A 12,126-nucleotide genomic window follows, 5' to 3' on the forward strand; every position below is an offset into this window, starting at 1 on the left:
TGGATGGATACAGAAGTTAGGAGGCGGGACTTATTCTGGAGAGGTCTATTGAAACTCTCGCGCAAGTCACATTTTCAATATTTTACCAATTCCCACATCAAAATACAGTTTGAAATATCAACATAAATAGATACATACTGTATATAGCAACAGGTTACTTTATATAAGACAAGTTAAAGAAACCAGTTACATTGTGAAAGATTTAATTTCATTTCATCTAATAAATATGTGCAGTCTCAGATCATTTTACACTTTCAATATTTTACCACTTTCCACATCAAGATACACTTAGAAATATCAATATAGATATACATATAGCAAAACATTGACATGTGCATATAGTCAGTTACAAAAAAGGAGAAAAATTCAATTCTAAGTTTAGACCAGGGTATTGATTAGCTTTTAAAGTATAAAGGATTCTCTTTGCAAAGGTTTTTTTACCACACTCTTGGTGATATTTTAACATGTTCTATCCCAAAGATTTTTAGAGTATCGCTACTTCCATGGTTCTCCTCTTTGTAATGTAGAGCCTAAGGGTATTGGTGGTTGCTTGTTCTTATAGCATATTTGTGCTCTGCTAATCTTTCTTTAAGCTTACGCTTGGTTCTTCCAATATAAAAACAGCCACTAGGACATTCAAGTCTATAGACAACAAATGAGGTCTTACAGTTAATAAATGAGTGTATACTGTATTCACGATTCGATGTCACATCTGTAAAAATACTGGGTCTGACCATATTGTTACAGTGATTACGATTTCCACACTTATAGTTCCCTCTTTTTTTGCCTAGCCAGGTGTTCTGTACAGGAGGCATATAGCTTTTCACAAGACTATCTTTTAGAGTAGGGGCTCGTTTAAAGGTGATAGTGGGTACCTCCGGCAGTGCATCTCTCAAGAGGGGTATCACTTTTTATTATGTCCCAATTCTTCTTGATTATTTGCTTTATCTTATTGGCTTGACTACTGTACTGTGTAACAAAATATACTTGGTTTGGCTCTTGTTGTCGCCTCTGTTTCTGAACCAACAGCTGTTCTCTGCTAATTTCTTTAACTCTACTGTAGGCTGTATCTAAGGTCTTGTGTTTATACCCTCTTTTCTTAAACCTTTGAATCATGTCTTGAGCATTTTTATCAAAAACGTCTTCAGAGTCACATATGCATTTAATCCTTTGAAATTTGCCAAAAGGGATATTCTCTATTAACCAAGGTGGGTGGTAGCTTTCTGCCCTCAGTATGGTATTCCGATCAGTGGGTTTTCTAAACATGGACGTGTGCAATTCACCTTTGTTATCTTTTGATATCTCCAGATCTAGGAAATGGATGTTTGTTAATGAGAACTCTCAGCTTCAAATTAGGATTAGTGTTGTTAAGATATGCATGAAACTGTAACAGCTCTTGCTGTGACCCAGGACATATAAGAAGTTTGTTATGTTTTTATGGACTAGGTTTGCCCAGGTTGTTTTTGTTGTTATTTTTGGAGCCTGGCCAGGCCAGAGAGATCGCGTTTTTTTACAGTGTATTCAGGACACAGACTGCTAGCGGTTGGTTAGGTGATGTTTGCAGTAAGTGACATGAAATGTTTTAGCCAAAAAAACGTGTGGCATCGCTTAGAGCACCTTTAATTTTAATCCAAACACAGAATTCATCAAGTGAAGCCACTAGGCCACTGTGCATGTCAGTGCTAGCTTTGTCCAAACACACCTCTGCATTAGGCCCTAGCTTTGTACAAACACACCTCTGCATTAGGCCTACATGATTAAGGCATTTACTGTAATTCCATTTTCATCATTGTAGTCTTACAAAAATCGAATTTGTAGGCAATGTCAATTTCCACAAGTTGCATGTAACATGGGGAAGAGGAAGAGAAGAGTGAAGTGGCCTACTGTAGGCTTTACTGACACCACACACAGGCTAAACACACACTACACATTACACACACACAGCCTCAACACACATTACACACACACACTACACACACACAGCCTAATCACACACTACACACACACAGCCTCAACACACATTACACACACAGCCTCAACACACATTACACACACACTTCACACACACAGCCTAAACACACACTACACACACACAGCCTCAACACACATTACACACACACAGCCTAAACACACACTACACACACACAGCCTAAACACACACTACACACACACAGCCTAAACACACACTACACACACACAGCCTCAACACACACACTACACACACACAGCCTCAACACACATTACACACACTCAGCCTCAACACACACTACACACACACAGCCTCAACACACACACTACACACACACAGCCTAAACACACACTAGACACACACAGCCTAAACACACATTACACACACACATACAGCCTAAACACACACTACACACACACACAGCCTCAACACATATTACACACACACAGCCTAAACACACACTACACACACACAGCCTAAACACACACTACACACACACAGCCTAAACACACACTACACACACACAGCCTAAACACACATTACACACACACTACACACACACTACACACACACACTACACACACACAGCCTCAACACACACACTACACACACACAGCCTCAACACACACTACATACACACTACAAACACACAGCCTTAACACACATTACACACACTACACACACACAGCCTCAACACACATTACACACACACAGCCTCAACACACACAGCCTCAACACACACACAGCCTCAACACACACACTACACACACACAGCCTAAACACATACTACACACACACACTACACACACAGCCTCAACACACATTACACACACACAGCCTAAACACACACTACACACACACAGCCTAAACACACACTACACACACACAGCCTAAACACACACTACACACACACAGCCTCAACGCACACACTACACACACACAGCCTCAACACACACTACACACACACTACACACACACAGCCTTAACACACATTACACACACACTACACACACACAGCCTCAACACACATTACACACACACAGCCTCAACACACACTACACACACACAGCCTCAACACACACACTACACACACACAGCCTAAACACATACTACACACACACACTACACACACAGCCTCAACACACATTACACACACACAGCCTAAACACACACTACACACACACAGCCTAAACACACATTACACACACACAGACAGCCTAAACACACACTACACACACACACAGCCTCAACACACATTACACACACACAGCCTAAACACACACTACACACACAGCCTCAACAAACATTACACACACACTACACACACACTACACACACACACAGCCTCAACACACACTACACACACACAGCCTCAACACACACTACACACACACTACACACATACAGCCTCAACAAACATTTCACACACACTACACACACACAGCCTCAACAAACATTACACACACACAGCCTCAACACACACTGCACACACACAGCCTCAACACACACTACACACACACACTACACACATACAGCCTCAACAAACATTACACACACACAGCCTCAACACACACTACACACACACAGCCTCAACACACACTACACACACACAGCCTCAACACACACTACACACACACACTCACACACACACAGCCTCAACACACACTACACACACACAGCCTCGTGTTTTAAATAAAGCTATAATGCTTCTTCCCGTGACAGACAAACACTTGTCAAACAACATTTATGTAAGAAAGTATCTTTCCTAGTCGTCACCTACTTCCCACTCGCCTCAGAGGGAGCAAACGTGTGGAAAAGGGTTTACGCAGCAGTCTGCAGGCCCACTGTAATGTACCTCCATTCCTACAGTCAGATAGATAGATAGATAGATAGATAGATAGATATACTTTTTAGGCACCCAGTAGTTTTTACAACAAACACAACAAACGCACATATGTCTCATACATAAAAATCACTCACAGAAATGTAAAAAATTAAAGAGCATGTCAAGTGATTACGAAGGTCTGGTATGAACTGACCATGTGATGCATTGCCCATTATAAAGGTGCTATGGAGTGTGTGTGTAATGGTGGAGTGTGTGTGTAATGGTGGAAGTGCAAAAGTGAACAGTGCAGTAAAATGTGAACAGTGAATATGATAACTCAAGAGTCATGTGAACAATTCATGATGTTGGATGTTCCATAACACACACACGCACGCACGCACGCACGCACACACACACACACACACACCGTAAAGGTCTGACCACTTCTGTTTCCTTCCAAAACTCCCAGGCCACTCCTCCTCCGGTGTCCCGCGGCTTAAATATTCGTCGCTCCGAAGAGAGAAGTCGGAGATTCCCGGGTGGCTGATTGTTTACCTTCCACAGGTCAGACTTTATTAACGCCTGCAGGATGGAGCGATTGGGGCACCTACTTTTCCTCTCTACCTTGAGTGTGACTTTAGCACGACCGGCGATGGAACTACGTCCAAGCTCGCCCGTTAATGAGCGGCCAGTTATCGGTAAGTCAGTGTGGCATCCAAGCTACAATAGTTACGCAAAACCCTGCTACAAACGGCTGAGCAAATTTTAAATACCAATGTAGCCTACAGGGTTCCTACGCAGTATGGAAAACCTGGAAAAGTATGGAATTTGATTTTAGTAATTTCCAGGTCTGGATAAGTATGGAAAAAAGAAACAAGGGTATGGAGAAATATCTGTGTTTCCAGACTATTGCATTTGCAGTACTAATCACTTCACTCAGGTCATAATGAACCATTCCTACTGTTGTGTAGCTTAACTGTCAGTCCCCATCGTCAAGATACAACTATGATACAACTAAAAATGACTCAGCTAAATGGACGAATATTAAGTGTCATTTTTTAATTCACTTCAGTTGTCCATACCTTTGTTTTCACCGAGTTATCCCAAACCACAAGTGGCCGCAATGTCGAGAATATGGTCAGAAAAATCTACCGAGAAGTTTGGAAATTTGAGTATGGAAAAAATATGGAATTTTGGAATGCAAAATGTGTAGGAACCCTGAGCCTAATATCGAGATAAATGTAAACCTTTTAGCGTGCTTTATCGTTGTGAAAATATGTGCTGTCTTGACTGACATAGCCTACTGATATTTCAAATCTTTGAAGGGATTTTAACCCAAGAGGTGTCTGATGATGACATGAGACCATTTGGGAAAACATACATTCCTGCCTCATATGTGAAGTACATAGAGTCGGCTGGTAGCCGAGTGGCTCCAATCAGGTACGGATTAGTTTACGGTGCATTCTATAAATTAAAGAATAGCCTATAGCCTATACTACATGTACATGAGACTGTGCGTGTCCAATATTATGACATTTATAAAGCCTTAACATTGCTGTATTTCAGGTTGAACCTGACCCAAGCTGAATATGAGAAAATCTTCGCGGAAATAAACGGGTAAGAAAAGGGTTTCCTTATGTGCAGGTGGTGATGTGACGATGTCCAGCGGATGGACAGATTTGTATATTAGGCCTATGATACAATTAATATTTGTATATGTATTATACATTTATATATTATAAATGTACATGTTACCCAGAATGTGGGATGAGATGAGCAGGCTATTGCTTAACTTCTGACAGGGCACTGTGTAACCCTACAGCACTGTGAGACTCTGAAGTGTGTGTAGCTGTCCTCTAGATGGCAGCATTTCGCTGTGCAAGTCCTGGGATATTTATGCTTTAGTTGAGACCATGGTTCAGTGGAGTGAGGGTTAATGGGAGCTCTACTGTCTGTCTGTGTGCCTGTCTGTGTACCTGTCTGTCTGTCTGTCTGTCTGACTCTCTTTCTCTATAGCCTGCTGTTCATTGGAGGAGCAGTGGATCTGGTGCAATCAGACTATGCCCGGACTGCAAAGTTTTTTTACAAGCTTGCTGTAAAGGTGTGTGTGTATGTTGTTTGTGTGTGTGTGTGAACTAAAGAATATCTAAGAATATCCCATGTACCTCATGCAGTTTCAGTAAAGTTCTGTTCTACAGGAATTCATTTTATGCACTCTGATGTGCTGTGGTGTGACGTGTAGTCTGACTGATGTGCTGTGGTGTGATGTAGTCTGACTGATGTGCTGTGGTGTGTGTGCTGTGGTGTGATGTAGTCTGACTGATGTCCTGTGGTTTGATGTAGTCTGACTGATGTGCTGTGGTGTGTGTGCTGTGGTGTGATGTAGTCTGACTGATGTCCTGTGGTGTGACGTGCTGTGGTGTGACGTGCTGTGGTGTGATGTGCTCTGGTGTGACGTGCTGTGGTGTGTGTGTGCTGTGGTGTGACGTGCGTGCTGTGGTGTGACGTGCGTGCTGTGGTGTGACGTGCGTGCTGTGGTGTGATGTAGTCTGACTGATGTCCTGTGGTTTGATGTAGTCTGACTGATGTGCTGTGGTGTGTGTGCTGTGGTGTGATGTAGTCTGACTGATGTCCTGTGGTGTGACGTGTAGTCTGACTGTGGTGTGCCCTGTGGTGTGCGTGCTGTGGTGTGACGCGCTGTGGTGTGACGTGCTGTGGTGTGACGTGCTGTGGTGTGACGTGCTGTGGTGTGACGTGCGTGCTGTGGTGTGACGTGCTGTGGTGTGACGTGCTGTGGTGTGATGTGCTCTGGTGTGACGTGCTGTGGTGTGTGTGTGCTGTGGTGTGACGTGCGTGCTGTGGTGTGACGTGCGTGCTGTGGTGTGACGTGCGTGCTGTGGTGTGACGTGCTATGGTGTGACGTGCTGTGGTGTGAACTGCTGTGGTGTGCGTGCTGTGGTGTGACGTGCTGTGTTGTGACGTGCTGTGGTGTGTGTGCTGTGGTGTGACGTGCTGTGGTGTGTGTGCTGTGGTGTGACGTGCTGTGGTGTGTGTGCTGTGGTGTGACGTGCTGTGGTGTGTGTGCTGTGGTGTGACGTGCTGTGGTGTGACGTGCTGTGGTGTGTGTGCTGTGGTGTGAACTGCTGTGGTGTGATGTGCGTGCTGTGGTGTGAACTGCTGTGGTGTGACGTGCTGTGGTGTGATGTGCTGTGGTGTGTGTGCTGTGGTGTGAACTGCTGTGGTGTGACGTGCTGTGGTGTGTGTCCTGTGGTGTGACGTGCTGTGGTGTGTGTGCTGTGGTGTGTGTCCTGTGGTGTGACGTGCTGTGGTGTGTGTGCTGTGGTGTGACGTGCTGTGGTGTGACGTGCTGTGGTGTGTGTGCTGTGGTGTGAACTGCTGTTGTGTGACGTGCTGTGGTGTGTGTCCTGTGGTGTGACGTGCTGTGGTGTGACGTGCTGTGGTGTGACGTGCATGCTGTGGTGTGTGTCCTGTGGTGTGACGTGCTGTGTTGTGACGTGCTGTGGTGTGACGTGCTGTGGTGTGACGTGCTGTGGTGTGACGTGCTGTGGTGTGATGTGCTGTGGTGTGACGTGCTGTGGTGTGTGTGCTGTGGTGTGACGTGCTGTGGTGTGACGTGCTGTGGTGTGTGTGCTGTGGTGTGACGTGCTGTGGTGTGTGTGCTGTGGTGTGACGTGCTGTGGTGTGACGTGCTGTGGTGTGATGTGCTGTGGTGTGACGTGCTGTGGTGTGACGTGTTGTGGTGTGTGTGCTGTGGTGTGTGTGCTGTGGTGTGACGTGCTGTGGTGTGACGTGTTGTGGTGTGTGTGTTGTGGTGTGTGTGCTGTGGTGTGTGTGCTGTGGTGTGTGTGCTGTGGTGTGACGTGCTGTGGTGTGACGTGCTTGTCCCTCGTCCAGGCTAATGACGCAGGGGACTTTTTCCCGCTGTGGGGAACCTGCATGGGGTTCCAGCTACTCACAGTCCTGGTGGCAGGAGAGGACCTGCTGACCAACACCACTGCAGAGAACATTGCCATGCCTCTCAATCTGACCGCAGGTAAGCAGAGTACATCGTCTTGCTGCTCAATCTGACCACAGGTGAACGATGGGTAATGCCATGCCTCTCAATCTGACCGAAGGTAAGCAGAGTACATCGTTTTGCTGCTCAATCTGACCACAGGTAAACGATGGGTAATTTCATGCTTCTCAATATGACCGCAAGTAGGCATTGCCATGCCTCTCAATCGGACCACTGATAAACATCGCCATGCCATTCTATCTGACCGCAGGTTTAACATCAACATGCCCCTAAATCTGACTGCAGGTAGGCAGCACAGGTAACTCAACCACAATACCTCTCAATCTGACCGCAGGTAGGCAGCACAGGTAACTCAACCATAATACCTCTCAATCTGACCGCAGGTAGGCAGCACAGGTAACTCAACCACAATACCTCTCAATCTGACCACAGGAGTGGGCGGGCAAACCCAGATTGGAGACCTCTGTTCTGTACCTGCCATCCTGACTACCTGCAGGGGGGAGGGGGTGACACACTGAGAGGGATGAGATGAGTGTGGCATGAAATAATGTCATACAGCATTCTTATTTCTTTTCCTGGACGTCCTAAAAATACCTGACCCTGCATCCTTTGTGTCATATCCTGAGCAAACACCATGTGTGTACACACGGTGACAATCACACACACACACACACACACAATCACACACGCAATCACACACACACTAATAGGCTGCCGTTGTCATGAGGATTCAGTGTTGTCATTATTACCACATGCACAGTTTTCAGATATCGCTTTCCTGATGAGTCATCAGAATGCACCGTCATGGTAACTTTAGTTGCCCTGGGAAACCATTCAGCCCGTGCTATAAATACAAATAAATGCATATAAATGCCCTGTGCTGTGTACGTACCTAGGCGGTGGTGACCTCCAGGTGATCTCACTTCCTGTTGCACTCTCCTCCAACCCTTTCACCTCTCAGTTCTCGTTTCCATCAACCTCAGCAGAGTCACTGAGGGGTCAGCAAACTCTGGGTGAAAACCTCTATTGGTAATACTGCATGTGATGGTGCTCAAAGACCCTCCATCAGTAATACTGCATATGAAAAACCTCCATCAGTAATACTGCATATGAAAAACCTCCATCAGTAATACTGCATTTGAAAAACCCAAACTCCATCAGTAATTCTGCATATGAGGAACCGAACCTCCATCAGTAATACTACACATGCTAGCACTTAAACATAACCTCAAGTCAAACACCACCTGAGTCAAATGCAACCCTGCTATAACAGATTTATTACCTCCTTTGAGGATAATCATTATTACACATCGCATCTCAGCACATCCCAAGCTCATAAGGTTGATAGATAGACTGGCTAAACGGTTTGAGCAGAGATAGGCTGGCTGAACTGTTTGAGCAGAGATACTGTACGCTGGCTGAACTGTTTGAGCAGAGATAGGCTGGCTGAACCGTTTGAGCAGAGATAGGCTGGCTGAACGGTTTGAGCAGAGATAGGCTGGCTGAACCGTTTGAGCAGAGATAGGCTGGCTGAACGGTTTGAGCAGAGATAGGCTGGCTGAACGGTTTGAGCAGAGATAGGCTGGCTGAACCGTTTGAGCAGAGATAGGCTGGCTGAACCGTTTGAGCAGATCTCTACTGATGAACAGCTGTTTGTTCCTACCCTTTAGTGCCAGTGTTAACTCCTCCTCTCCATCTCTCCTGTCACAGAGGCCCAGTCCAGCCGCATGTTTGAGAGCTTCCCTCCGGACCTCCTCAGGTCTCTGACCCAGGAGCCTCTGACCGGAAACTTCCATCACTACGGAGTAACGGAGAAGGTGAGCGCAGGCACTTCTGTGAGCGATTCACTGGTGTTACTGTAGGACACGGTGTTACAGCAAGCGATTCACTTGTGTTACTGTAGGACAGCGAGCGATTCACTTGAGTTACTGTAGGACAGCGAGCGATTCACTTGAGTTACTGTAGGACACGGTGTTACAGCGAGCGATTCACTTGAGTTACTGTAGGACACGGTGTTACAGCGAGCGATTCACTTGTGTTACCGTAGGACACAATACAGCGAGTAATTCATTTTAAGTCTCAGCCAAGTGATTTTGTTGTTATTCCTGCATGTTTACATAAACTTGGCCTTGGTGAAGAGTCTCTGTTCTGTTGTGATGCTAAGACTGCTGCTGAGGTAAGCTAAGAGCATTCTCCTGCTGTTTGTGGCAGGTGTTTCAGGAGAACGCCCGACTGAGGGAGTTCTTTTCCGTGTTATCCACAAACGTCGCTGAGGACGGATTGGTCTTTGTCTCCACCATGGAAGGTAGCCTGACCCTGACACACAGAAGCTTTGTCCTAGTCATGAGAAGAACACTTTAGAAGTACTCAACACACTGATTTTACTCACACACACACACACACTACTCAACATGACACACTGATTTACACAGAAACATACACACACACACACTACTCAACATGACACACTGATTTACACAGAAACACACACACACACACACTACTCAACATGACACACTGATTTACACACACACACACACACACTACTCAACATGACACACTGATTTACACACACACACACACACACTACTCTACATGACACACTGATTTACACAGAAACATACACACACACACACACTGATTTACACAGAAACACACAAACACACACACACAAACACTTATTTACACAGAAACACACACACACTACCCAACATGACACACTGATCACTCACACTACTCAACATGCACACTGATTTACACAGAAACACACACACACACACACTACTCAACATGACACACTGATTTACACAGAAACATACACACACACACACACACACTGATTTACACAGAAACACACAAACACACACACACACACACACACACATACACACTTAATTACACAGAAACACACACACACCACCCAACATGGCACACTGATCACTCACACACACACTACTCAATATGCACACTGATTTTCACAGAAACACACACACACACTACTCAACACAACACACTGATTTTCACAGAAACACACACACACACACACACTACTCGGTACGACACACTGATCGGTGCACACAACACCCAGATTTCCAGAGAAGCGTTTTAAATCCTGACTTATTTAGATGTTTCTTGTGAAACAGGACGGCAGTACCCCTTCTACGGTGTGCAGTGGCATCCGGAGGTCAACCGTTTCCAGTGGAACCCCAAGTACCACTTCCCCCACTCAGTGAACGCCGTCCGCCTCTCAGCGCTACTCTCAGACTTGTTTGTCAACGAAGGTAGGGCGTGTGCCGTCAGTAGCCACTGCACAGTGATACGGAGGACTACTGTGAGGGGCCTGGCATTCTTCTTTTTTTTTTTTTGCAAGTTATTTTTTATTGTTTTTTGTTAAGTAGAGTACAATGAAGATATCAGTGCATGGAATGTTAGGCATTCTCTTGAGATTTTAAAATGTTGAAATCACCATTCGTGTGTGTGTGTGTGTGTGTGTGTGTGTGTATGACTGTGTATCATTTATATGTGTGTGTGTGTGTCATTCGTATGTACAGTATGTGTGTGTGTGTGTGTGTGTGTATGACTGTGTATCATTCGTATGTATGTGTGTGTGTATATGTGTATGTGTGTGTGTGTGTGTGTGTGTGTGCAAATGAGCTTATGTAAAAAGGAAATAGATAGGGATTTGGGGCACTTGACTTGTGTGTGTGTGTGTGTCCTTGATGAAAAATTAGATATGTAAATGAAAGTATGTGATGCCATTGCGTTTATTTCCCTTTAAGGCAGGAAGAGTTCTCATCACTTTGCCAACCTTGAGGATGAAAATGAGGCTTTGATCTACAGCTACAACCCTGTTTACATCGCAAACTTTACCGGATACGAACAAGCCTATTTCTTCTGAGTGAGAGAGAGTGAGAAATGTGTATGCACAGAAGTGTTTTGAAGTTCCACACAGAGTCACTCAAGCATCTTATGTGAACGCCCCCCATTTATTTGTTTAAATAAATGTTTTATTTTGGAGAACTGAGTTTCATTGTGTTTTCTTGAATTGTATTAAATTTGTCCCCCATATGTTGTTGCAAGTGGTGCTTACATATAAGTATTTCTCATACGTTGCTGATTGGATTATAAATGGTCACAGCAACGAAGAGGAATGACTGATAATGACTGACTCTCCTCTATTATTGTGTTACATGATCCAAATGTAAAGCACTTTGAGCTACTGGTGCCACTCTGATGCTGTAGCCAAGTGGGTGAGGCTGGCATCATGGCTTATGCCATGCCCGTGAATTCTGTGCA

At 45.0% G+C, this 12,126-nt stretch overlaps 2 protein-coding genes across 3 annotated transcripts; one reads left to right on the forward strand and one right to left on the reverse strand.

The window, feature by feature from the left end:
• Positions 1 to 4,306: 4,306 nt before the first annotated feature.
• On the forward strand, positions 4,307 to 11,850 carry LOC143106088 (gamma-glutamyl hydrolase). Of its 2 annotated transcripts, none has more exons than XM_076270266.1 (9): positions 4,307 to 4,492; positions 5,120 to 5,234; positions 5,361 to 5,411; positions 5,811 to 5,895; positions 7,710 to 7,848; positions 9,541 to 9,647; positions 10,042 to 10,135; positions 10,974 to 11,161; positions 11,610 to 11,850. In XM_076270266.1, exons 1-9 carry the CDS (start codon positions 4,384 to 4,386, stop codon positions 11,661 to 11,663), a joined length of 942 nt encoding a protein of 313 aa, XP_076126381.1. In that variant the 5' UTR covers positions 4,307 to 4,383; the 3' UTR covers positions 11,664 to 11,850. The 2 variants fall into 2 exon arrangements, with proteins under 2 accessions (XP_076126381.1, XP_076126380.1); XM_076270265.1 differs by having other exon boundaries at positions 4,310 to 4,492; positions 10,974 to 11,111.
• LOC143106387 (uncharacterized) lies at positions 5,913 to 7,702 on the reverse strand (the record flags this gene model as incomplete). The annotated part of the gene is made up of 1 exon (XM_076270660.1): positions 5,913 to 7,702. A coding segment is annotated over one exon (999 nt), but the record flags the coding sequence as incomplete, so codon positions are not given.
• Positions 11,851 to 12,126: the final 276 nt, after the last annotated feature.

This window comes from Alosa pseudoharengus, unplaced genomic scaffold (assembly GCF_046254945.1).
Source record: "Alosa pseudoharengus isolate Yale_2024_CS ecotype anadromous, Long Island Sound unplaced genomic scaffold, YU_APseudo_1.1 YU_APseudo_1.1_scf_6, whole genome shotgun sequence".
Taxonomy (NCBI): Eukaryota; Metazoa; Chordata; class Actinopteri; order Clupeiformes; family Clupeidae; genus Alosa; species Alosa pseudoharengus.

Coding starts and splice junctions, on each gene's coding strand:
- LOC143106088 (XM_076270265.1), top strand. CDS start 4,384: ATGGAGCGATTGGGGCACCTACTTTTCCTCTCTACCTTGAGTGTGACT. Junction 5,235..5,360: donor AGCCGAGTGGCTCCAATCAG/GTACGGATTAGT, acceptor GCTGTATTTCAG/GTTGAACCTGACCCAAGCTG. Junction 7,849..9,540: donor GCCTCTCAATCTGACCGCAG/GTAAGCAGAGTA, acceptor CTCCTGTCACAG/AGGCCCAGTCCAGCCGCATG.